The 27049-nt window shown below is 40.3% G+C and overlaps 1 protein-coding gene across 1 annotated transcript in view; it reads right to left on the reverse strand.

The window, feature by feature from the left end:
- The window catches only part of PTPRN2 (protein tyrosine phosphatase receptor type N2), a 371264-nt gene that overhangs the window by 238161 nt on the left and 106054 nt on the right, over nt 1–27049 (reverse strand). The window contains exons 4-9 of the mRNA XM_053467055.1: nt 22482–22599; nt 21331–21493; nt 18622–19081; nt 16379–16624; nt 13334–13374; nt 12089–12477 (exon numbers count right to left, since the gene is read on the reverse strand). Coding sequence (XP_053323030.1) covers nt 12089–12477; nt 13334–13374; nt 16379–16624; nt 18622–19081; nt 21331–21493; nt 22482–22599 — 1417 coding nt within the window. The remainder of the gene's footprint in view (nt 1–12088; nt 12478–13333; nt 13375–16378; nt 16625–18621; nt 19082–21330; nt 21494–22481; nt 22600–27049) is intronic.

Consider the following 27049-nt stretch of genomic DNA (forward strand, 5'->3'; position numbering starts at 1 on the left):
GGGAAGGGAGGGGGGGCATATTCAAGGGAAATCGACGACATGCATGAGAATATCCATTTCTGTTAGATTATTCTTTAGATATTTATAATATATATATATATATATATATATTAGTATTTTTTTAAGAAACAAAAAATTATAATTTAAATTTAGAAAAAAAAAAATTAAATTTCCCCCACTGTTGTATAATAACTCAGATCAGCGCCAATTTGCTCATTTTAGCACTTCTTTGTTTATGATGCAATTATTTTGAAGATTTGGTTAAAAAAAAGATCTATGGGTATAAAAATACCCAACATGCGCCATAACGTGTGTTTACTCTGATGGTTTCAACCATTGACTTGCGTATCTCAAGATTGTAAGCTTGTGAGCCGGGCTCTCTCCACCTAATATTTCGGTTTGTCTTCGTCTGTCAATTCTCGTCTTGTCAGACCCCTTGAATATCTGTATTGTATTAAGCGCTGCGTAAACTGTTGGCGCTATATAAATAAAAGATAATAATAATAATAATAATAATAATAATAATAATAAAATCGGCATTAAAATCCTCGGAAGAGTGGACTAAGAAAACCTCGGTATCAGGAAAAAATTAATAAATTCAATACCTTTATTACATTATTTATTAGTGATATTTATTACTCTTTTAATATTTATAAAGTGTGGAAACCTCAGCTCCTTTAAGTCCACAGCAATTTTATGTGTTTTTTTTGTAAATCACCTATTCTAGGACCCCAAATCAATCAAGCAAACACACAAGTTCCAAACTTTCAAAGAACTTGCTGGCTTTTCTTTCTTTACAGGCAATCAAGTAAGACGTTTCCGAGAAAATCACAATATTCTTTTATAAATAGATTTCCAGGCTTCATTGTAGTATGGAAATTAAGTTTACAGCTATTATTACAAACAGAATGTTGAAATAAGATGCTCGTACAACTCGCATAAAAAGATTTGTTTGAATTAAATGCATATTGGCGCACATAAAACCAGAGCCGTAGAATGATTCCCCTACTGCATTGTAATTATTCTGGCATTTATTTTGCAGATACAATCAAATAAAAGTAATTCATCCTTTTTGCCTCCTTTAGAGGACTTTCGTGCATGCCTCCCCGACACAAACATAAGGACAGAGCCATAAAACTTTCAATAACGCCGTCATAATCCAAACATTTTATGTCGTGCGGTTTTCAACTTGGTTTTCCAGACTAAATCAGCCTTAACCCCTTAGTGACAAAGCCCGTACATGTACGGGCTCAAAATGCATTGTTTTCAATGGGTTTAGAGACCGCCCATCGTCCTTAAGGGGTTAAAATAAACTGTGCAAATAAATAAATAAATGAATGAATATGGGGCCCCATATTAGATCATGGCGCTGTTACATCTCTCGCTTAAATTGCCCTGACCTACGGCTGGTGGTGGAGGGGTAATGTATACATTATTTTTTAGTTATTTTTGAGTGGATTTAGATTTTTGGATTCACTTGATACGGCTTCACTGAAAACGTCACAGTGGAGGGGGTTCCTCATGGGTGGAGCAGGTGACCTGTGCCTTTTGGCCGCCATTACTCTTTGAAGACTTCATTGGGTCTTCCCTATTGGGGGGGCCCTAGGAGATCCGGCACTACATAGCCTTCCGGAAAAGAGGGGACTGGTATATACCCCCCCATGGGGATTGTCGCCCCCAGAAGAGGAAGATCCACTGTGACCTTAACCCTTTGGATCACCATTCCCTGTTTTCAACAGGATGACTTTAGATACACGAGCCCCTCGTGCTTCATCGAAATAAATAAATGAAAGTCCACGATGGCTGGAGTTTCTCTTCAAAAATGATTATAGCTTTTGGTTTGACATCACGAGTTAGCAGCGACAAAAAGGCACGCGATACAAGCATTGAAATGGTTACAATGTATACGCTCAAGACACCCACAGCCAAGACAACCTTATATATAGAAACACCGACTCCGGTGACCTACCACGTGGTCTTTTGTGATGAATGCTCCGTAAGTATCTGCCCACGGGTAATTACTGTGTAAACAACCGCTTCACCGGGAGAACAAAATGCCTCGCCGCCATTGCGTTAGATCCTGGCGCTGCCTATATCCATTGTCAAACTAAATATTATTTTTAAATTGAAAGGCACAGACCTAACAGGCAATTTATAGGAAAGAAATTATGTAATTTTCAGCCACTTTCTTCCTTTGTCTATCGCGCTATTTGAGACACCATTTTGTGCCGTGACTAAGCTGCACGAGAAACGTAATTGAAGGGATGAAGATGTATCACGCTTTCACCCGCATGCCTACCCCCGGATAGAAAATAGAAACGGAGATTGCAAAGCGGAGCTTAAAACCCAACGTGGGAAGAGCGTGAACAAAGCTCCTTTGAACTTGGAAGACCGTTCAACCTCTTCGACCTCTATGGTTATGCTACGTTAAAAAAAATAACATTTTTCGTGAAGGAGATGAGTTTTGTGTTTGGCCAAAACATGATATACTTATTGCCAGTCAGCTCCAGCACTGGTTCAGTCATACCCAGCGAATACTAAATATAAAAAACCTATCTAAGGCATAAATGTTTATGGGATTCCTTCGCACTTTACGGCTGTATATCGCTTCGGCCGCACTACATTTTTGGTCAAATTTTAAATGGCTATATTGCTTACCAAGTAGCTGAATCAATGGGACTGCAAACAAAACATACAAAAAAACAATTTACAAAAAGGGGAGCGCATCCTAGAGCATAAAAGGCATACATATTCAGATTCCTGGGTTGCTGCTTAAATACCGTATTTGCTCGATTATAAGACGACCCTGACTATAAGACGACCCCCCCCAAAATCTGAATATTAATTTAGGAAAAAAAGAAAAAGCCTGAATATAAGACGACCCTATAGGAAAAACAGTTTTACCAGTAAATGTTAATTCATCTAAACTATTTTTTTAAATAAAAGCTATGATTGAGAAAAATAATTTTGTTTTTAATTCCTTATATTTTCCAACCTGCCCCCCAGTTATGCACATCTGCCCCCAGGCTTGTAACTCTGCCCCATAAATGCCCTAAACCCACTATATGCCACTGTGCCCCATGCGATGCCTTTTGAGTCCCTATGTGCCACTCTGCCTCCAGACATGCTTTATACGCCTTTATGCCACTCATAGCATTTAGGGGGTTAAAAGGCATATTATGGGGCAGAGTGGCATATAGGGAGGTGTTAGGCATTTCAGGAGGCAGAGTGGCGTATAGAGGGTTAAAAGGCATTTCTGGAGGCAGAGTGGCATTAAGGGGGTTAAAAGGCATTTCATAGAGCACTCTGCCTACAGAAATGCCTTTTGCCCCCCATTTAACCCCCCCCCAAAAAAAAGAACTTACCGGTGCTTCTGACTCCCGGTGTGTTGTCCCCTCCCCACCCCCACCCTCAACTTACCGGAGCTTCTGAGTCCCCGGTGTGAAGCCGGGGCAGCATGTGGACGTCTACGCGATTCGCATAGACAACTTCCGCTGCAGCCGGGAGGAGGTGCGGTTAGCAGGGGGGGTTGTCTGCGTCCATCCCCCGCTGCTAACCACACCTCCTTCCGGCTGCAGCGGAAGTTGCCTATGCGAATCGCGCAGACGTCCACATGCTGCCCCGGCTTCACACCGGGGACTCAGAAGCTCCGGTAAGTTGAGGGTGGAGGGGGAGGTGGGGAGGGGGGGAACAGGAGGATCCAGGTCCCCTGCAGCGTTGCGGGGGATCTGGATCTTAGTCTCATAGTCAGACCTATTTGAGGTCTGATTATAAGATGACCCCGATTATAAGACTAGGGGTATTTTTCAGAGCATTTTTTTCAAAACCTTGTCTTATAATCAAGCAAATACGGTAATAATGATGACCGATAAATACACAAAACAGAGCAAGAAATGAGCGCATACCCACCATTAATGAAATATTATATAGGACTCGCCAAACTTGGGGCACCTTGGCGTAGTGGCGGGATAAGCAATATAATGTGACGGTACGCCTATATTTATGCCTCACACAGGAATCTGAATTTGTATGCCATTTGTGCTCCCCTTTGTGTATATTTTTTTCTGGTCTTCTAATGGCCTGTACAAACATGGCAGACCAAAGGAACCACAACATGAATAATTATGTACTTATTCGTAATGAACAAAGTAACCATTTAAATGACAGGAAGAGATGATAAGTAGAGTATGTAGCTTCTACTTAACCTCAGGTGCTAGGTAACCCGAACCTAAAATCCCAATTCCGTGAATTTTATTTCAAGTGGCATGATATTTAAATGGCTTTAACAGAGAAATGCCATTCTAGATCAATTTATAGCACAAGTGACACTCTGACAAATCAATTCCAGTGCTTAGCCTATGAAGGTCACAGAAGATTACTATAACTTAAGAAGGTATCAGAGAGAAATGGGGAAGAATGGGAATTAACTCTCCCGCGCCCGCCAAGTCATGTAGACGCCACTTCAAAACCTACACCTCTTCTTCCTCCGTCTGTATTGTGGAACTTGTGTAAGAACGAGGTGATTACTCAAGCCTAGTAAGCTTATATTATTGTATAAACCAGTAAGTGCCAGTTTTATCTCTCCATTTCCCCTTTTACAAACTAATAAGATAATAATTAATTGAACATAAGAACCATTTGGCCCATCCAGCCTGTTCATTTTATCTGCTTATGTTCAGAAAAGCCTTATAGCTATCCTGTACATGCTATTACCTCTACCACCTCTGCTGGAAGCCTATTCTACTGACTCACCACCCTCTCAGTGATGAAATACTCTCTTGCATTACATCTAAGCCTCTGACCCTCCGACATCCTCCCCCGATATAAATAAGACTTAAAATCTCTGTAACCCCTAAAGACTGAACTAAGGATATTTTTAACACTTAAGGACTTTTTAGCACTTTGCAAGCAGCATTACCCCTTCTCATTTAGTTGAACCACACAAATTCTTTACTGAGTTACAGGACAATTAGGGTTTTTTTTTTTTTTTAGAAACCATATGTATATAGATAAACCATCATTTAGTATGAAAAACTATACATAGCCAACGCAGAAGATATAGATATAGATATAGATATATATATATATATATATATATATATATATATATTTAGGTATTTGTTCTGATTTCAGTTTTACGGGGACGTAATATTATGTCATTTGTCTTTTAGGGGTTAAAATTTACTAATATGCAACAACTTTATAAGTTTGATAATATATATATATAAAGACACCTGAAATCAAACTAATTCCCAAAGTCTGTAGCGCTGTCTGAAGCAAATACAGGGGCAGGCATTTAACATGATAAATGACCGAATTATAAAATATTACTTCTATACTCAAAAGGGCTAATTTACATATACAAACCAATCTGTCTTAGCAAGTCGTGGTGCCATTTAAACTCAAACAATAGGAATAATTAAACAAAGAGATAAAGTGAAACACTGAGGCTTCTAAACAAGGGGGCTTATGAAGGCAGCAAGCTAGTTGGCTTCTGGACCATAAAACTGAATGTACAATAAGACGTAGGCTTCTCCATACTTTTACAGAAAGCTATGCTTCCCATAAGCCAAAGGGAGTTACACATAGAAATTATCATCATTTATAGGCCACTGGCCAGCAAAGCGTGTTCGATTTGCTAAGTTCTATATATAAAAAAAAAAAGAAAAAAACACATCTTGTTGGAAAACGGTGTTCCTGAGCATTATTGCCCTAGACCAGTGATGGGCAACCTTTTTGGCGCGGTGTGTCAAAAATCGGCAAAAAATCGAGCATAACTCGCGTGGTGTGTCACTTCGACAAAAAAACATAATTTTGCGCAATTTATAGTTTAAACTACAAAAATGTATAATTGCAATATATAATTGTATTTAATAAACCAAAAACAAATTATTTAACATACCTGCTTAGTAACTACTTACCTTTCAGGAGTCCTGCGGTGGGGGTGCAAGGCCTCTGTCTCCCAGCTCTGCCACTGTATGGAACAGTATAGAGTGATGGGAGTTATGATGTACTTTAGAGCATAATTATATAATGAAAAATACATTGGAAATGGTACAGCATAACACCCATCACTCTCACACACTTACCAATCCACACATATATACCAATCCACACATATATACCAATCCACACGCATACCAATCCACACATATATATCAATACACACACATACCAATCCACACACATATACTAATCCACACACATATACTAATCCACACACATACACCAATCCACACACATACACCAATCCACACACATACCAATCCACACACACATACACCAATCCACAAACATACCAATCCACACACACATACCAAGCCACACACACATACCAATCCACACACACACACCAATCCACACACATCCACCAATCCACACACATACACCAATCCACACACATACACCAATCCACACACATACCAATCCACACACACATACACCAATCCACAAACATACCAATCCACACACACATACCAAGCCACACACACATACCAATCCACACACACACACCAATCCACACACATACCAATCCACACACATCCACCAATCCACACACATACCAATCCACACACATACCAATCCACACACATACACCAATCCACACACATACACCAATCCACACACATACTAATCCACACACATACACCAATCCACACACACATACCAATCCACACACATACTAATCCACACACATACACCAATCCACACACACACCAATCCACACACACATACCAATCCACACACACATACCAATCCACACACACATACCAATCCACACACACACACCAATCCACACACACACACCAATCCACACACACACACCAATCCACACACATACACCAATCCACACACACATACCAATCTACACACATACCAATCCACACACACATACCAATCCACACACACATACCAATCCACACACACATACCAATCCACACACACACACCAATCCACACACATACACCAATCCACACACATACCAATCCACACACATCCACCAATCCACACATATACCAATCCACACACATACCAATCCACACACATACCAATCCACACACATACACCAATCCACACACATACCAATCCACACACATACACCAATCCACACACACACACCAATCCACACACATACACCAATCCACACACACATACCAATCCACACACATACACCAATCCACACACACATACACCAATCCACACACACATACCAATCCACACACATACACCAATCCACACACATACACCAATCCACACACATACACCAATCCACACACATACACCAATCCACACACATACACCAATCCACACACATACCAATCCACTCTCACTGTATGCTTTCTTACCTTTCCTCTTTTCTCCTTACAGCTCTTTTTCCTGCTCTTCGCTCCTCTTCTTCTTCAGTTCTTCTTCCGAGGGCACGGGGTTCAGAGGGCACGGACAGCGGTGGGCGCGGCTTCAGTGTTGTGTGCCGGGATCTGACAACAAACCCCGGCGCACAACAGCTGTTGCCGCGCGGATCGCAAGGGAGCGGTATCGGAGGTCTTTAACAGACCTCCGGCTCCCTTGAGTGATTTTAAGCCGGGTTCAAGGGAGATCCTTGAACCGGCTTAAAATCACTCAAGGGAGCCGGTGGTCTGTTAAAGACCTCCGATACCGCTCCCTTGCGAGCCTGCTCCTACACCGCCCCGCCCCCCCGCTAGTTACGCTAACGCATGTCCCGCCCGCCCCCCCCTTTTTTTGGGGGGGGGGGGGTGACACGCGCAGGATTTCCTGCGATTCATCCTCGGCTCCTGCACGGCCGCCGAGGATGAAAGAATCTGTGCTGGAGGAACGGGTCCTCCAGCACAGATTCTTTCATCCTCGGCGGCCGTGCAGGAGCCGAGGATGAATCGCAGGAAATCCTGCGCGTGTCACCCCAAATGGCTACGCGTGTCACCACTGACACGCGTGTCATAGGTTCGCCATCACTGCCCTAGACTGTGCTTAAGGTCTCTAAAGGTGACAGGTATGGCCCTCGGCTATATTTGTCACACATAGATAGATAGATAGATAGATAGATAGATAGATAGATAGATAGATAGATAGATAGATAGATAGATAGATAGAATTACATTTTGTTTATAGAGTGCCTGCAGATTCTGTAGGTTCATATTTCTATCTCTACTTTAGTCACCTTTTTAGCCAGGACAGTCTATCTCTGCCTCGGTCTTCCTGACAGTCCAACCAAGGTTATCTAAGCCTCTTAGAAGTCAGCACTTGATCCTCTATCTGCTTAAGGACGTTTTGAAGCCTGTACTGCTGGAAGCTCACCTTTGTTGAGAATTCGGTAGTTCTGTTATCATTGATTATTCCTTTCACTTCTCCCAGCTCATACAGCAGAAAGCGATTGGTACATGAAAACCACCGAAGAAACATAAAAACTGTTATTTCTATACCACCGGAGGAGTCATCTTTAGTTCCTGTTTTCAGGGAATTTTGGTTTGTATCATTCCTCCCCGTTAAATTATTTCCCTGCTTTTATCCGGGACATTAGATCATCCCTTTAAGCTAAAATCTCTAATGGTACCAGTTTTCCTTTAAAGTCTAGCTTAAAGGAACATTAAAGAACGCTCTTTTTGTTAAAGAGGACTGCTTGGCTACCTACAGCCAATAAGCCTGATAAGAAGACATATAAAACAAGAAATTTGCAAGTGCTGGTACTTTTTAATTGGTATACAATTTATTTTCCTTTATTTCGTATATAGTTGTTATGAGGTTTTCCATCACTTTGAGAATTTTCTACGAGCGCAGTAGTAACACAAACCAATCAATCAGGGTAAAACATTTATAACTTTTAATCATGAGCGTAATCATTCAACATAATAAAACATGATAAATTCCCATTAATGTCACTGATAAAAGAAAATATACCATCAGGACCACACAAGTGATAGAGTATAGAAGCACTAACTAGTTAATTAATCTTCTCTGATTAATTAATCAGAGTAAGTGCTGGTGTCGGGAACATGTTACAACCGCAATGAATACATAATGTACAATATCACATAAAAAAAAAAACCCTCTGGTCTTCAGAGAACAATACAGATCAGTATTATTATTTATTACAAAGCTATGAAGCATGCAGAATCGACAGCCTGCAGTCAATAGGAACGGACGATTTCTAAATAGCCAATGGTTATCATGTATCATGCATGGTGGTTGCCTGGAGCTCAGAATTTGTCTCCCTGACCACCCCATTCGCATTCAGCGCTATGGTATGACATCATAACTGGGCACACTGAGCATCTATGTCAATTGGGCGCTTCCTGGAGACAGGGGAAGAGAGATGGGTTTATCTTGTAGACCTCTTGCGTACCTCTATAGACCCTTCCATAAAAGTAAATGGAAGCACATGCATTGATCAACACATGGAAAGTCTTAAAACTAAGTTTCCGAGTCTTCCCGCTAAGCTTACAGGCTACATCAACCACATGCAACACTAATAAACAATATCAACCAGAACGGGACTGTGGGGTAGAGATAGACAAAAAACAAAAAAAAAAACATTGTAACATGGACTGGAAAAATCCTAACATGGTTAGAAGGAAGTATTTTGTCCCCATGCCCAATAAAATATAAGTCACCAGATAAAGTATTAAATATAAGGAAAATGATCCTTTTATCCCTTATTTTTATTTACAATCTGTATAAAAAATCTGTTTGTTTCGTAGTCTGCCATTACCTCCAACATCCTCGAAGGTCATGGCACCAGCATCTTGCCAAGTGAATACATTGCACACTAAATGTATCTCAAGCTACCAGGAAGAAAAGATCTCTTCCAGGAATAATATTAGTCTGCTATCCAGTGAGAGTTCACGTAAACCCAAGTACCATTTGAACATGATGAGCTTATTTATATCAAGTACCAAAAAATGCATCTATTTAATCCTTGGAATAAGGAATGCGGAATGTATCTAATTGGAGCTGAATTGCATTATTTGGAGCCCAGGAACAGCATTACATTTTTAATAAGTGAGGTATAAGAAAAGTGTATTACATTAACTGCGGATCTAATTCATATTTCAATTCCTGCATACGCATTCATTTATGTTTTCTAATCCAGCACTTAAATGTCTTCCGACATTGTTTGGTTTGAGCATCATGACACAACTAGCTTCTGGTATGGCGTATGTTGGCTACAACTGAAGTAACCTTGTGTCCATCTTAAACGTTGCTTTCAACCACAAGATTTAGTATCTGCAATAAGTAAAACCGACCAGGAGTTGCCACATATTGACCAAACGTAGGCAACTTTTGGGAAAGCTCAAGGGCTAATTCCCTAAAGAGGGGTTGCATTTGGAATCGTTCATCTGACTCTCCGGCAAGAAGGGTTGAGTTGGCTCTACCGTGCCGTATAATCGACCATTGTTGCAATAAGCAATAATGTATCAGAGAAATACGTTTCTAGACATCCATTTTTATTTCAAATAGTGAATGATTCATACCTCATAAGTGTTCCCTCTACTCTACTTCTCTCTACTTCTCTTGTCTAAAAGCTCAGAATGTTTGTTGGGTGTGAGGGTATCACAGGGTTCTACAGCCCAAAAACGTATAATGTGTATGGAAACACAACAAAAGTTGTGTAATTGTGTAAATAAAATACATAATTCTTCTTTCTAGCTGTCAATAGTTCACAAAAAAAAACCCCTTGTACCCTAGCTCCAACTCCCTCCGTGGTCACTTGAAAATTTGTGAGGTAAACATGACACGGCTGCAGAGCGTGAGACCCTAAGCATTCCGATTCTTCTAATTGTAAATAAATCTATAGCCATCTATTTTAAGGATCCAGAAAAACATACAATAGAGATTCACTTCAGTAAATATAAGACTATACGATTATTTTTACAGGTTTAAGATGGAGTAGAAGTGCCATTTCAGAAAAGCCATGATTCATGGATTGAGGAACCGCAGTCTGTCTTCCCTGCGGTGTGAACTCAATTTACAGCTTTATGTGGTTCCTTGACAAAAATTCTGGCTGGCGATTGAAGGGGAAAGTGGTTCATTTTATTTAACAGATTCCTGGCCCATGTAACCAGACTTTTCAGTACCACGGAAGCTAATAAGGGATCTTTTTTGTCTTAAATTAAATAAGAACAGCTGGGGGTTTATTCACTTAATAGTGAGTTATGATGATATGACAAGTTTCACCGTTTTCACTGTCTCCTCCTCTTCCACTCCTGCATCACGCTGTCAGGACCCACGGCGGGGTCCTCGCCGGCGGCACTTACCCGCTCCGGGTAAACGGTCCCGCGCCGTGGCTGTCCCGTCTCCCTGTCAGGACCCACGGCGGGGTCCTCGCCGGCGGCACTTACCCGCTCCGGGTAAACGGTCCCGCGGCTCGGCTGTGCCGTCCTCTTCAGCCGGCCGCGTGGTGGTTTCTAAGCGCGCGCGCGCGCACCCCCACATAACTTTATGTGTTCCCTGCCGCTGCCGGCAGGGAACACGCGCGAGTGACGTCACGTCTATGGGCGTGGCGATCACTGGCGGAAAGTTTAAAAACTGAGCACTGAAACTCATTCAGTGCTCAGTTATTGTGCCTTATACAGTGTATTCCTGTTATTTCCTGATTTACCTACTCGTGTACCAGACCCCGGCTATTCCTGACGTGCCTTCTCGTGTACCAGACCCCGGCTATTCCTGACGTGCCTCCTCGTGTACCAGACCCCGGCTATTCCTGACGTGCCTCCTCGTGTACCAGAACCCGGCTATTCCTGACGTGCCTCCTCGTGTACCAGACCCCGGCTATTCCTGACGTTCCTATTTATTTTCGTGTGTGCTCCTAGTTGTCATCTGCATACTGGGTTCCTACCTCTATTACTACGTTCCGGGCAGCTCACGCCTCACTTACGCATAGGTTCCCAGGTATATCCAATAAAAAAAGGCCAAATCTGTCATGAGTCTCCAGAAAGTGCTGGAATTTCATAACATAAAGCTAAATCTGTAAGGTAAGGGCAGCTCCTGTGTCCATTGATACCAAGTACATTTATTGCTAAGACACCATACATTGTATCAGCAGTTGTTCCAACTATAAAAAGGCAGGACTTACGTTTTCTGCGTCTCGATGTAACCATACTGGTCACCGGTAGAGGACTTGACTTGTAGCTTTAAGTCGTCTAGCACTTTTTCATTTGGTTCCTCCTGGTACGTTCTTCCATCCTGCGCAAGACTCTCCTTTATCCAGTGCTGAAGCTCAATCAATTCTGTGGAATCGGCATCCTCGACGGCTTTCTTCTGAGCTGTCAGTTCTCTAGTGTATGCCTCACTTTTTACATTTTCTATTCCGACCTTCTCCTCTCCATCGTCATCCGAAATGTAATGGAAATCTCCATATTTTTGGAGCTCTGGATTAAAAAGTTCTTCGGGCTTAAATTCTTTGGGTACTGGATTTATGGTAAAATCGGAAAAATCCTCTTTGCTTGAACTGGTTCCTTTATCCTATTAAAAAAAAAATATATATATATTTTATGTTAAAATAGCAGAGATATTTTTTCTCACTTTGTGAAATTCATTGAACATAAAAACCTCCAGGTGAAGATGAAACCTTTTATCTCCCCCACTTAACCACCCTTTATGAAGAGTCGTCCTTGGATAACTGACCCTGCATAATGCAGAATTCTCGTTAATCTTTGATGTTTTTTATGTGCCTCTATTTATATGAAACTTTAAATCTACTATACACCCAGATTCCTTTTGATACTGCCTGTGGTAAGCAATAGAATGGCTCAGTCTTAATCACCGAGATGGACAGCCTAACTAAAGTCCATGAGGGAACAAACTTCATTAGCATAACTATAAAGTATCAGCTCAGTGTGGTGATTGAGGAGGGAAAGTCACCCAAAATATCACATGACTGACAGCAATGGCGGCCTCCAGGTCTGCAGATAAAGGAAGTTTATTGGAACAAAATGAAATAAAACCAGTTTTTTGTCAATGCCAACCGGCATTACTGTATACAACTGTGTTTAATGCTCAGGGAAGATAAAATAAAACATTTTCTTCCATGTGATTCCCCCTTTAAGATAAGTTTTATTTCGTTTTGACCCTATCTTTAACCTGCTCTAGTGGAGCACATAAGGCAAAGAGTAAAAAATCTATACCTTAAAGTCTACGCATGAGAACATTTTTCTGTTCCGTAAATGTTACAGCAGGCGTGTCGAAGAGGTACAAGCTGTGGGGATTTAGGGCAGCGAACAAACGATTTGTATTGGTATTTAAAATGCAAAACTGGAAACGCAGAAATAGAATTAGTTCACGCCGTTTCCTTTTATGTGTAAATGTTCTGTAAGTGTACCTTTATTTCGGATTGTGAGTCTTTTCCGCTTGATTCTTGACCTAAAAAAGAAAAAATACGTCAACAACATATTCATTATTAAACCCGGTGCTACATAATGATCTTCTGTTAAAGAAACACGCAGCTCAGGGCTAATGTTTAATTAGAAATATATAAAAAATGGTTCAGAGACTTTTTGAAGGTCCTTTATCTAATGGAACCACGTCTCGCTGGAGGGTCCATGTCAAATATTACAGGTTCTTGCAGATTCCTCCAGCAACAAATGGGTAAATTCAATTTACATTTTAATTACCAGTTAATGTTTTGTCTGGAAAGTCCGTTTCATCGCTGAAGACTCTCTTGCTAGACCATCAACTTTGCCTGTGACCTTAAATGAATGACTTTATTCCAGTACGACCTAGTTCATTCAAATCAATACAAGTAATGTGTTGCTCCTTCTTTATGTACGTAGCCACCGTCTTAGGCCTAATGAAGACGGACGATGCCAAAGGATCAGTAATTATTTGGATGCTGTCTCGAAGCCCTATCTATGTAAGATATATAGAGACACAGAGAGAAAGACTAGGCATCCATTCTAGAACAGCAGCCTTGTGTGTGAAGAGCAGAAATTGCTTCGTATGAACTTAAGACTTAGGAGCTGTAATGGAAGGACCCATCATCTCAGTCTTCAAAGACACTAAGTGTCCTCCTAATGGTCTCCTGAAATGACAGGCTGTACAGCTCTCCCGCTATCGCAAAGTGTCTAAGTATGCATGCGATTCGCTATAGAGTACTGGGGAACGGAGAATCACGTTATATTCAAGATAAGCCAGGTTAAAGATATTTTGTTTCGGAGCTGGACCTGCATTGCATCAGAGCAGTGAATCTACACATCACGCATCTCTGTAGCTTAATTAACGCGCCAGATATCATTGTTTGAGTTCTCATTCAAGCTACTCTATTCGTAACAAACAAACAAAAAAAATAAATGTATTATTTTGTTAAAGGGCGAAGAATAAACCAAAAATTATTTTTACACTTTAAGGAGAAGAGGATTGTAGAGACGAAAACATTGAGGATGTTAGAGAAGGAGGTAGAGCGGATGGAGTGTAGAAAATGAGAAGATAGTAGCAAGATTATATTATATCAGGAGAGGTGTATGTTGGGGTATGAGGCTGCCTGAGTAAATGGAATTTTATTTTTACATCTATGACGTACCTCAATTTTCATTCCATTATTTACAAATATTTCTCATTAACCCCATAAGGACCTTTTGAAAAAAATGTATGCAGTGTTTTCGTTTAGCTGTAATTTTATGTATTATATGTTACTTTTTTTCAACTTTTTTCAAGACAAGAAGGGCTTTCTTTAGATACCTGAATTATTTTGACCATATCTTCTAATTTACTATTAAAAAAAATATATGGTGATAGATTGAAAGAAAAACCTTTTTCTGACGTATACTTGGAAAAATCTTTTAAATTCTACAAAAGCAAAAAAAAAATTGCTAAATGGATTCTAATATTTGTCCCAAGTTTAGAAACCTGTTGTTTTTATGTTTGGGGTTTGTTTTATATATAGGGCAATAAATACAAGAAGCAGATTGCAATTCCAAAAGAATAAGTGTTCCTTGCAAGTTTAGGGCAGCATTTTGGGGGATTTGGTCAGAATTAATGGTCTCCTCAATGCTGAGAAGTACAGGTAGATACGTATCCGTCATGCATTACCATCAGGGAGGTATCTGATTGGCCCCACATTTATTCTGTAGCATTAAAAATACCCCAAACATACAACCAAAGCCATCGAGAACCATCTTCAGCGTAAAGAACAAGGAGTCTGTCTGGGATTACATAAAGACAGAGAAGCAACTGAAGCTTCCTAAATCCACAGAAGAACTATGGTTAGTTCTCCAAGATGTTCTCCAACAACCTACTTGCCGAGTTCCTTCAAAAACTATACCTAGAAGAATTGAAGCCGTTTAGCAAAAGGTGGTCACACCAAATATTGATTTTTATTAAACGATAAAAATGAACTATTAAAATGTCTATTTTTGAAAGCATTTTTACTTTGCAGCATTTTTTCCACACCTGTCTAAAATTTTGTCTGTGTACAAAATTCAAGAGAATATTAAATGCAGGTCAAAGTTATTGCTGTAAAAGGACCGTCTGTATGCTCAGAAAATCATTATATTGATTCCAGCAGAAGAAGATTATGTAAATACAAAAACTGTTAGTACTGAATAAGTTACAGAACACAATATTTTCAGGATATTAGTATTTACTTTACGACTGGTGTCCAAGGCTGGTGTCTTTAAATTCCCATCTGGATATTATCGATCAGAGGTCACCGATGGCAAGCAGCAGACTCAGCAGTTGTAAATTGCACTTCTAACCTGTATGTATTTTCTTACCGAAGGATTAATGAGTGGGTTTGCACATTCATATTCTAGAATGCAATGTCTCTGCGGAAATTCTTTAAAGCATTTTATTAACCTGCGGGTGATTTTGTGATACTTACCGTAATACTTCCACCGTTAAAGCAATATCATGATGTACTTTGTGATTAAACTAAAATACCTAAAGGATAGCAGATAGAGTAAAATGATGAAGTTTTAGAAAAGTGGTATCTGGACACGATAGCCCATGATTTTGGATTTATCACACCGTGGCTTAGGCTTCCCCTATGTTACAAGGTTTGATGCAACCATGATGAGCGATCAGACCTTGTGGAAAATCACCAGTGACTGACCGCCATGTTTTATGTAAGAAAATGTAAAAAATAAATTATATATATACTATATATATATATATATAAATATATATATATAAACACAATATGTTCATGGATTTCACCTTAAAAATAAAGCCGTAGGTCCCTTAATAAACAAAAAAACATGTATTTCAGGGTACCAGGGACAAACCCTAAATGTAAAACTTTAGTTACACTCTTTTTTAAGACTTACCGATAAAAATGTTATTTTATAAAGAATAAATTTATCTTACTAATAATCATAAAAAAGAATAATTTTAAAAGAAACCACTAATCTGCTTTAGTTCCTGTCCATACCTTGAAATGTGATATTGATCTCTCTGTTTTGATCTCCAGTTTCTCTGGATTCATACGCGTCTGTCCTTTTCATTTCTTGCTCTGCTCTCCCTCCTTCCAGTCTCCTGGTGTTCGGCTGATCTCCGTCAACAATCTGAAGCGTGTCCGCGATTACATCCGCAAGCTCATCCAGCTCTTTGGGGCTGAAACTGTCAAGGTTCAATTTGTGTTTGCCCAGTTCCTTTACAACATTCTGTATAAATGTTTCTACAAAAAAAAACAAAAAACAAAAACAAAGAAAATCTCTGTGTAAGAGCCAAAATAACGCTTCCCCACTGCTTAAAGATGAACAGCTCTGTAGTTAAAGCCAATTGACATAATCTCTCTTAATATGAAAATGGAAGACGACTTTGGCGCTGGAATCGCTCAATTAAAAAAGAGTAACCAAGTTAGATATATATATATATACACACACACATACATATTTCTTATTATAAACCTCCAAACTGATGGCAGTCTGTTTTTAAAAAATTCATAGTTCAACAACTACTTAACATTGCTGGAGATTATTGAGATGTGAATAAAAAACAACACCTAGAGCAGGGCTCGACAAATCCCAGGCGCCAGGTCGCCATGGCGACAGAGAATTTTGTCCTGGCGCCTAGGTTTTGTCAGCCTCTTACATCCAGAAAAAATTGTGGATGTGAGAGGCTGAGGCTGAGTCACCACACGGGGGCGCTGCTGCTGCTGTCTGCCCAGGAGTCTGGGCAGACAGCACAGCCACTTCGAGCCCGCCCCTGAGCCTGAGATCACTCCCACGGAGTGATCCTGTAGGCTGAAAACTCGGTTGCAGGAAAACCAGCAATCGTGTTTTCAGCTGCCACAGGCAGCTTCAGGGAAGGGGGTTGTGTGCTGACACAACACCCCCCTGCTGCCTGATCGCTCCATGAGAGCGACAGTGCAGCATTAACCCCTTCAATGCCGCCATCGCGGCATTTAGGGGTTAATTCCCGTTTTGTAAGGGGCTCTGCTGCTGGTGGTCTGCCTGGGCTTCCAGCAACAGCAAAAACGAGCCCCCAAAAGCCCTTTGATGACTCCTGTAGGCATGGAAGACTACAGCAGTCATCATAGAGACTCCCCCTGCAATGGCTGGTCTATAGACCAGCAATTGTGTCCCAGCTGCCAGAGGAAGCTTCAGGGACAGGGAGAGAGGGTTCTTCTGTCTCCACATGAGTGTGGAGACCAGCCCCAACACCCCCCTGCTGCCTGATCGCTCCATGAGAGCGACAGTGCAGCGTTAACCCCTTCAATGCCACAATTGTGTATGACACATTCGTGGCATTGCAGGGGTTAACATTTGTCCCCAAAAGCTTGTGGGGACTAAATATCAGTAAATGCTGTGCTCCAATGGAACATCAGCATTGAAAGAGTTTAAAAAAAAATCAAAACATTAATTAAAAATAAAAAAAAACAGCACTGACCTGGAAGTCCAGGGTGCTTCCAGGTCAAATGCTGTGAGTTTAGTAAGTGGGCTGATGACGATGAGATCACTCCTGACCAACTGTTAGTTTTAAAAAAATCCTGGCTCCTAACTTTTTTAGCTGGCGCCTAGATTCACAACAAATTTGTCAAGCCCTGACCTAGAGAACTACCTGGCTTACAAATCTTAAACACACACTTATAATAGAACCATAGTACTAATAGTACTTCTACATTGTAAGCTCACTTGAGCAAGGCTCTCCTCGTCTGTTGTTCCGGTAAGTCAAATTGTTATGTCTTGACACGCCCATTTCCCATTTAAATGGGAGTGTTTCCCATGATGTCAGCAGGAACGCCCACTGACATAAGTGAGAACGCCCCCAATGTCAGCGGAAACTCCCCTGACGTCAGGGGGCCACCGACCGATCTCACAGGGCCGCCCCCACCGACATCACGGGACTGCCCACTGACGTCATGGGACCGCCCACCGACATCAGTGGGACTGTCCACTGACGTCATAGGGCAGTCCTGGCCGCGTCCCACAAGGGAAGGCTCCGGGTAGACGGAGCTATGAAGTTCCCAGGTATGATGGACACTTCTAATGTTATTGTTACTTTTTATGCTCCTCCTATTGTAATGGAGCTACGGAATCTACAACTACAGTATGATGTACAGTTAAGATAATGTACAGTATTTATTGGCTAATCCTTCTATTTATATATTGTAATACAAGTTGTTTGACATATAATATGTTATACAGAAGCTGGAAAATAAACCTATATTACCATCCACGGCACTCAGTGGGTCCTTTGTGTTCTGATGGCGAGAGCTCGATTTATAAATCAGAGATCCGGTGTTTGGTCTCAATGATATTCTATTTCTTGGTCTCTGAACAAAAGGCTTTGTTTTTAAACCATCTTTTCCGTCATCTTTAGGAAGCACTCCATCAGGCTGAGGGCTATAGTGTCTATTGGAAAACAGTGAAGTAACTTTAGCCCTTGTATTCGACTCTAGATTATCGGGATTCTGCACCATTGCTTTTTGTGCAAGGTAAGCTTTTAATGCCGCCAGTAAGGATTTCTTCTCGTGATCTGCTTCCGACTCCTTTGGAAGTTGAGTCAAGGACTTAGAAGGGAGATTCTCAGGAACGGTCTGATGGGGCACTGAAGCAAATGACAGCGTGGGTGAGTTTGCTTGGGATTTCTGAAGCACGCGATCAATGAGAACCTCAGAGTTGATATCCTTCTGGAGGAGCAAAAAGAAGAACTTAATTAGAAACATGTAAAATGTCACATTTTTCGTACTAGACAAGAAAAAATATATAAGACCGATTCAAACCTCGCTACAATGTAAAACTATCATATTTTTTTTTTAATTGCCAGCTTTGCTAGGAATACCATGATGATTAGAAAGTAGCATTTAAAAGGGCAATTGAATTCCTTGGAGTAAAATCACATTATAATAACAATCTCTTAAATTAAGAAAGAACTTTGTGTAGTCTAACGAATTAAGATGCATTATTTGTAGAGATATTTGCATATATTTTTTATAGTTTATATAAGTTTATATTATTTCCTATTTCTAGATAATCGGTGAACTAGAAATATTCGGCCCTGGAGGACTGTGAGAATGGACCAACTCTGCAGCATCTCAAGAATGCTTACATCTAACGGACCGATATTTCTAAACCGTTCCTAAATAATCTTAATGAATGCTAGGACTCCGCTCTTGACCCACCACAATACCAAATCATCCAGAAGGTGGTTTAGTTTTGGTTTCGGCTCGGATTGAATTTTGAAGGCTTTTTTTTTTATTATTCGAAAACAAAACTCGTTGTTTTTTGGGAGGAATGGGGGAAACGAGAACGCAAAGAGCTTGGAAGAATTTTCCTGGCTCAAGATATCTCAGAAAGGACAGAGAGGAACAGGACAGGACCCTGCCATTCCCTCAAAGGACTTTTCACAAGCGTAGGCTGGTTTGGCTCACCATTGGTTCAGTTGTTGTGCAAAACGTATGTATATTTACTCTATAAATAATAATAATAACTAGGTTCCGAGTCTCATACATGCCCAATGGGTATGTTATGCATGATGTAGCATCATAGGATACATACATGAAGTGAAGGGCCATCAACACCGTCCCCAGGGGGATAGTCTTTAGTGCTACATTGGTTAGACATATATGTCAAACCAACTGACTTGCAATAAAGGCCAAAATAATAACTCCAAATACCCTGAAATTTAAGACTTTGGCTCTTCATAGGGCTGCCCCAAATATTACATAACTACAATTCCCGTCTTAAAAGGACTCTACGTTGGTAATAAAATTCCCATAAGGCGTAATGGCCTTTCCTTTTTCTGGAATGTTGGCTTGGCAGAAAGCCTGTTCATGGAGCTTGCGTGCGTGCATCTATATCAGTGTGACTACAACATCAAAAAAGAATCTTGTGGTGTTTATAAATATATAATAGACAATTTAACCTTTAGAGCCATTTAGACTGGTTTACTGAACAGAGATACTTTTGAGCAAAGATCAATAATAGATGAAGGGTAGGGAAAAAAAGATGACATTCTAATGGAAAAGGTAAAATGATGGTCAGTTGGCATCAGCTACCTCCTTTATTGAAAATTTCAGATGATCCTCTTTAGTATTTTAAATCTGACCCGCGGAAAGGTTAGATGAAGGTTATACGCAACTCTGAACTTTAGAATCAATATTCCTGAATGAAGCGTACAAAAGCAATTTATAGCATGTAAGCAAAAACAATGAGTTTAAAGGCACCAGCATTCAAGGAGGCCAAATTCCTGAGTATTGTTGCTCTTCTAATAAGGTGTCAAGCAGGAACATAATAGTTGTGGGTGCCATACCGCCAATTCAGATGTGGCAGTCAAATTTTTGAGGTGTTCTTGGGGCAAACACTCAAGAAATATTTAGTGTATGCATGTATTATAGTGTGTATAAGCGTGAGTATGTATCTATGTGTAAGCGTGGGAATGTGCTGGAGTGAGTGTGTGCTAGTGCCTATGTGCAAGTGTGTATATGAGCTAGAGTGAGTGTGTATATGTGTTACTGTGTATGTGTATTGCTTCTTTAAAGAAAACCCAAAATTCAGGAGTATTATACAGTGATAAAAAGTGCACTTTATATATGTTGAATTCATATAATGTCCTGGAAATGATTGACCCTGTATGTACTAACACCACTAATCGTATGCATTTCCCCTACAGCTAGCAATGGAGTAAACACGAATCCAAAAGGGTTAAATGCAGTGTTGGAACAGAATAAATTCAGATAAATTCAATGAATAACCAGTTGACAGTTATCAAAAACATATATAATATAATAAGTAACGGAGAACAACAATTATATTGTAAAATGTGGGATAACGGAATCATTCAAGAAATGAAAGGTTAATAAGGTTAATAAAAGTTTTGTGGCAGTATTTATTCTACATGATCTGCTTTACATTATAAAGATAATTTGTATAAAATTACCGTTATCGGCGGCGTTTCGGTCTTTGTCTTTGGGTAGAAGCTTGGTGATGCAGATTGGGGCAAAATTCCAAGATACTGAAGATATTGGTGAAAAGATTTGGCAAACTTTTTATTTTTGTCTAATTCATAATTCTTCTCAGTTTCGGAGTTTGGCTTAAAAGTTCTGTAAAAATAAAAAAAGACCAAAATATACATATTTTAATATTTATTATAACTTTTCCCACTAGAAGACAAACGCTATTTTTCTTTCCACAGGGTAACAGCTTAACAAAAATCAGTGAACTCGATGTGTTAGAAAGCTTCTATATATATAAACGTACATTAAATATACTTTAAGCCTGTTTTCGCTAATGCACAGCAGTCATTACCAGTTATTAACAGCCATTTCACAGAATCTATTAATGAGTGATAATGGGTATTCCAATTTACTCAAAGTACCCCATGGAGCTTTTTACTGAATACCATTTTATGGCAGACGTTTTACATTTTTTTTTTGATTAGCAGTAATAAAAAAAAAAAAAAACATATTTTAAAAAGTATTTTCCCACCTGTGCGTGAAATAAAACACTTTAAGAATTAATTAAAGCTTTTCTATTGAAGCTTAATTCTTACAGCTTTTTGGCTCCTACTATGCTTAAGATTCAGTATGTATGGCCTGGAATTTTAACATCGGATGTGTTCTACTAGCTTAGTTTCTATTTCCTGGTGTTAAATATCATGGGAATAGGGTTCATGGAGGACCTTGGTGATCCAAATGACTGCTATGATGATGTTTTACACATTTTTGTTTCAGGTCCAATCCCTATTTTTCCATTTACTAAATATAGAGAGGTCTATTCACTAAGGTATGGGTGCGCTACAAATTGACTAATTGGCAGAAGTCCAACCACTTGTCACTAACAGCCTTTACTGGCATAGCGGCCAACAGTCCCAATAACTGGACTTAAGCTTCAGCTGGCCAGTGTGCCGATTTTTGGGTAAATTGGTCACTGTGCCCGCACTCCAGCGGAGGAGACATTATATTCCACTATATGTCACATACGTAATGTAGGGAGCTTTGAAGGTAATGTCACCTACTCTTGGGTAACCTCTTGGGTAACCCCACGGTGGACACCAAACAAAAATGAAGTATGAAAACAGACTGCCCTTACCTTGCTGTGCCAGATCCATCCAAAGGATTTGCTTCTGGTTGTCTGTTGTAGATTTTCCGAAGGTTTGATAACTCACCAGCGATGATTCGTTGAGTATAATCATCTTTCCAAGTAAAACCTGATCAAAAGGGAGACAGAAATTATACATTTAGAACATTAACAAGCTTGTCTCTTCTACAAAGGTGTGTTTGGATAACCCCCATCCTTATACCAACTCCAGTATACTCTCCATTACATCTGTGCATTTCCATATTATGTTGCATGATGATGTTATAGATGTAGGAAAGTACATATGTGGGCAGTATCTGTTTTATCTATTTGCCTCCAATGTTGTTAATGTATAGACCACCAGTATGCTCCACACACAATGTAATTACTGTTTAGAAGAGTTCCTTTGAGCTTTATGTGAACGTAGGCGGGACGTAGGCAGGAGATGGGCAGAACATTGAACATTTGAGGTCCAACATGGAAAGTGAATTGTGGCACTGGCTGGGACCTTTCATCCCTAAAAAGTAAGCTCTATGTTGTTTACTTGATTAAGGAATGACTCCAACAAGCACCAAGAATGGCGAAATGGCCCAGCCAGGACTTCAGTGTTATAGTAGCTCCCCCATTCCATTATGTTGCCCCACCAATGGGAAGGATACTGGAAGCGGGGTCTCAGCTATACGTTATCGGCTCACTGTGTACGTTGGGCTGGATGAAAGACGATAGGACATCTGTCTAATCTACCCCCCGCACCATTAATCTTGGCTCAGTTGGAGAAGGTATAGACAGAAGGAGACAGGGTGCTTTGGTAAAGCCGGACATGTAACTTGAGCTCAACCCAGCTTGAACTCCCACTGGCTTCTCTAGAGAGAAGTATATTTCAGGTAGAATTAGAACACAATTATTGAAATGGATTGAATCAGGCAAAAAAAATAAAACACATTCCCATTCTTTTGTTAAAGTCACATAAATATGTTTGGAACTGTTGCCTCTAAAAAAGGAAACATTCGCCACAATTTTTCCCATAATCATATCTACATTTACGCACAGCCTGGGGCAGAGTACAGCAATTTTCTTTTTTCATAATCATGTCAATTTGCATAAAGTTTTATGATTTTGATTGCTATACGCGTTGAATAATGCTCTCCGTGAGTGCTTCATATATTCCACTCCCCCCCTTAAGGTATGCTGACAAGATGTAACCTTTAACTGGGGGCCCGCGAAACAAATTTATCCCGCCAAGCCCCAATTACTGTAGATGCCCCGCAGAATACGTTCTCCGTATGGAAAATCTATGGTCACTCCATATGTATATATATCTACGTATCTAATGTCACCGTACAAATAGCTCATATTATAAAAGCTCATTCCATAAATCAGAGATACGCAGTGACCGCGTCCGGGGTTTATCCAGAGTCTCCGGGTAAAGCTCTCCTTCCAGGGGGTCTCCGGCTCTCTCTCTCCTCTTTCACTGCAGCACAGAAGTGATGTTCAGCCATGTTCACTCTCTTCAGGTCCGAACTGGCCATCTGGCACACTGGGCGAATGCCCCATGGGCCACCGGGCCAACGGCACCCCATACTCACCAAGTCTGCTACTCCAGCAGTTTATTGGAGCTCAGGGGCTGTGTGAGCAGCCAATCAGAAAGCAGAGGTCAGCTGATACCATGTAAATGGGAACCTTTTACTGAAAATATCTTTAAAAATGGCATCTAGTGTGTTAACAGAACATCTTTGATTAATGTCAGGTTTTCTTTTAAAGACGATAGCTCTGTTTAACCCTTGCAGCACTCTGAATACAGGAGTCAAATCAGAGAGAAGCTCTTGTGTTTATTTCATTTCTTTAAGGTAGATCAACCAAATCTCTCTTAACCCCTTCTTACTGTACAGTGTACACCATGTTTGCTTTTTTAAGGTGCTGTTCCACTTGGAGAACACAACGAGGGCACCCTCTGGTAAGCAAATTTGTATCTCTTATTTAATTTTTTCGTCTGAAGGTTTCATAACATAAAACACAAAAACTTTTTACAAGACTTTGTTTTAAGGGGGAACTTCCATGGAAAAACTATTTGATCATAAACCCCAGTTCTGTATAAAGTATTGTAGGTCGTCATTTACAAAATCCTTGTTGTATTTAATGTTTTCCCAATAAACTCCCTTCATCTGCAGACCTGGTGGCAGCCATTGTTGTCGGTCATGTGATATTTTGCAAGACTTCCCCAGCTCAAACACCACACTGAGCTGTTGCTTTCTGGCAATGCTGATAAGGTCTGTTCCTCCATAGACTTTCATTAGCCACAGTGTCCAGCTGGATGATTAAGACCTAGCCATTCTTTTGTTTCCCGCGAAACGATATGGAGTCGGGGGGGGGGGTTGTGTAGCAGATTGGGCTCAGATAACTCAAATGGCTAATATGCAGCTGCCTGAAAACATTATATTCTGCAAAACCTAGAACATTTTTAAAGAAGGATACATCACATATACATGCATCCAAAAAATACCAAAATCTGACATTATGAAAGAATTATTTCTGTACCAAGTTTATGCTAGGAATGATGTTTCTAACGCTGCGTTTAGATAGAAAAGCGTTAATGAAGTGTTAATAGAATAATGTACCCTTTGTATTTGCGTGTGTGTGCGAAGTGCCTGATTGCCTCTCTATTGAACGGCTCTGTCTTTCTTTTTTTTTTTACGGTATCTCTCCATAATGCTCAGATGTTTAGGAACGTGCTTAAAACGCCAGCCAGGAAATGTAAATCTTACTGTTTCATTGTTGCTAAATTGATTTGCTATGTTTGTCTCCAACAAACATAAATTCCGCCATTAAATGCATTTCCCAGCTGTTATAGAATTGTATGAAAATAGACAATTAATCGAATATAATACATTCCGGGATGGTAAACATAACATTGATGTTTCTACAAAAAAAAAAAAAAAAACTCTATTAGGAGTTTAAAATATTTGCTTGTCTGGCAATTATGATTAGCTTTTAAAATCTGGAGAGTAATTGTAGACGTAATATCGTAATTTTAATCCGTGGATTAAGAGACGCCTGCTTCCAAATCCTGTCCTTTTTTTTTATTCTTTTAGCTAAAATTGTTAAGTAAAATACATCTGCTGCTAATCTGTCATCCAGCGGTAATAGCGTTGAACAATTTCCAGTTTAAAGTAACATTATGTATCATTTTCACATGACTTTTATAGTATGTTAAATATTGAACACCCACTATTCCTCTTTGTGAAATGCTCTGCAGAGGGCTTCAGTTTGCCTCTTGCACTTTCTTGATGCGTTAGCAGGCTAGTGGGTCAACGGCACGGCTAGCAGGTAGTAGGGTTCACGTTCTGCAGAGTGTTTCTTTGTGAAATGCTCTGCAGAGCCGCTTTACTCTGCCTCTTGTTCTTTGATGGCACATTAGCCTGTGTAGCAGCATAGAGGGTCAATGGCATGGATAGGTCGTAGCAGAGCGCATACCCCGCAGAGCGCTTCTTTGTGAAATGCTCTGCGGAGCAGCTTCACTTTGACCCCTGTGCTTTATGGCACATCGGCCTGCCTAGCAGGCTTGAGGGTCAATTGCATGGCTGGGTAATAGTAGGGTTTACGCTCTGCAGAATGTGAAATGCTCTGCAGAGCCGCTTCGCTCTGCCTCTTGTACTTTGATGGCACATTGGCCTGTCTAGGAGGATAGAGGGTGAACAGTGGGGCAGTAGGCTCACTTCCTAACGTTACAATTATTGATATAGCGCCAGCAGATTCCGTAGCGCTGTTACAATCAGTGGAATAATTAAAAATCACCCGCAATGACAAACTGGTACAAAAGGAGAAGAGGGTCCTGCTCTTGTGAAGCAGTAGGAGAGGACGGCTTGGATGGGGATGAGTTGGTCTGCATGATCTGTAAAGGGTTGGTTGTTTGATTAGGATGGAGGTTGAGTGGCTTTGCTGGTGGCTTGATTAGGATGAAAGCTGAGAGTGTTAGGAGGAAAGAGAGCTGCTTGGTAGTGAAGCCAACATTGGGAGAGATATAAATTAAGGGATGGAAGAAGGGAATCGGGGAGGCAAACACCGGTTTGCTTTAAGGACGCCGAGAAAACCATTAGGTTCAGTTTCCAACTCCTGCTGTTGAAGAAGGTATTTTATGAATCGCTAGAGGTTATTCTAATTTTGCTTCAAACTGGGAAGGGAATTAGTGTTATTGTACTCGTGGAAATTTGCATTGATCAGAGCTCGCCCAGTCTTTTATGGAATAGCAGTCCTCCACGTAGACAACAGTAACCGGTGCCACAAAAAAGGCAAAAGGAATTCATATTCCACCCCCCCCTAAAAAAAAAATCATGTGTTGTAACATTGTTTGTTCAAAAACCTGCCAGAAATCGAAACAGCCTTTCGACAAAAATACATATTAATATATATATATTTTCATCTTTAGTGATACTCTCCCTTTAAGTTACCAGATTCACCACAAAAATCTGAGTGATGCCATCGGCCGCGCCGACCACGGACACACAATCCCCTTCCTTCCAAATTCTCCACCACCTACTGCGTTTAATGAAGACCCAGAGGCAAGTCCTTTCTCTCCGAGATGA

The sequence above is a fragment of the Spea bombifrons genome, chromosome 5 (genome assembly GCF_027358695.1).
Source record: "Spea bombifrons isolate aSpeBom1 chromosome 5, aSpeBom1.2.pri, whole genome shotgun sequence".
NCBI lineage: Eukaryota > Metazoa > Chordata > Amphibia > Anura > Pelobatidae > Spea > Spea bombifrons.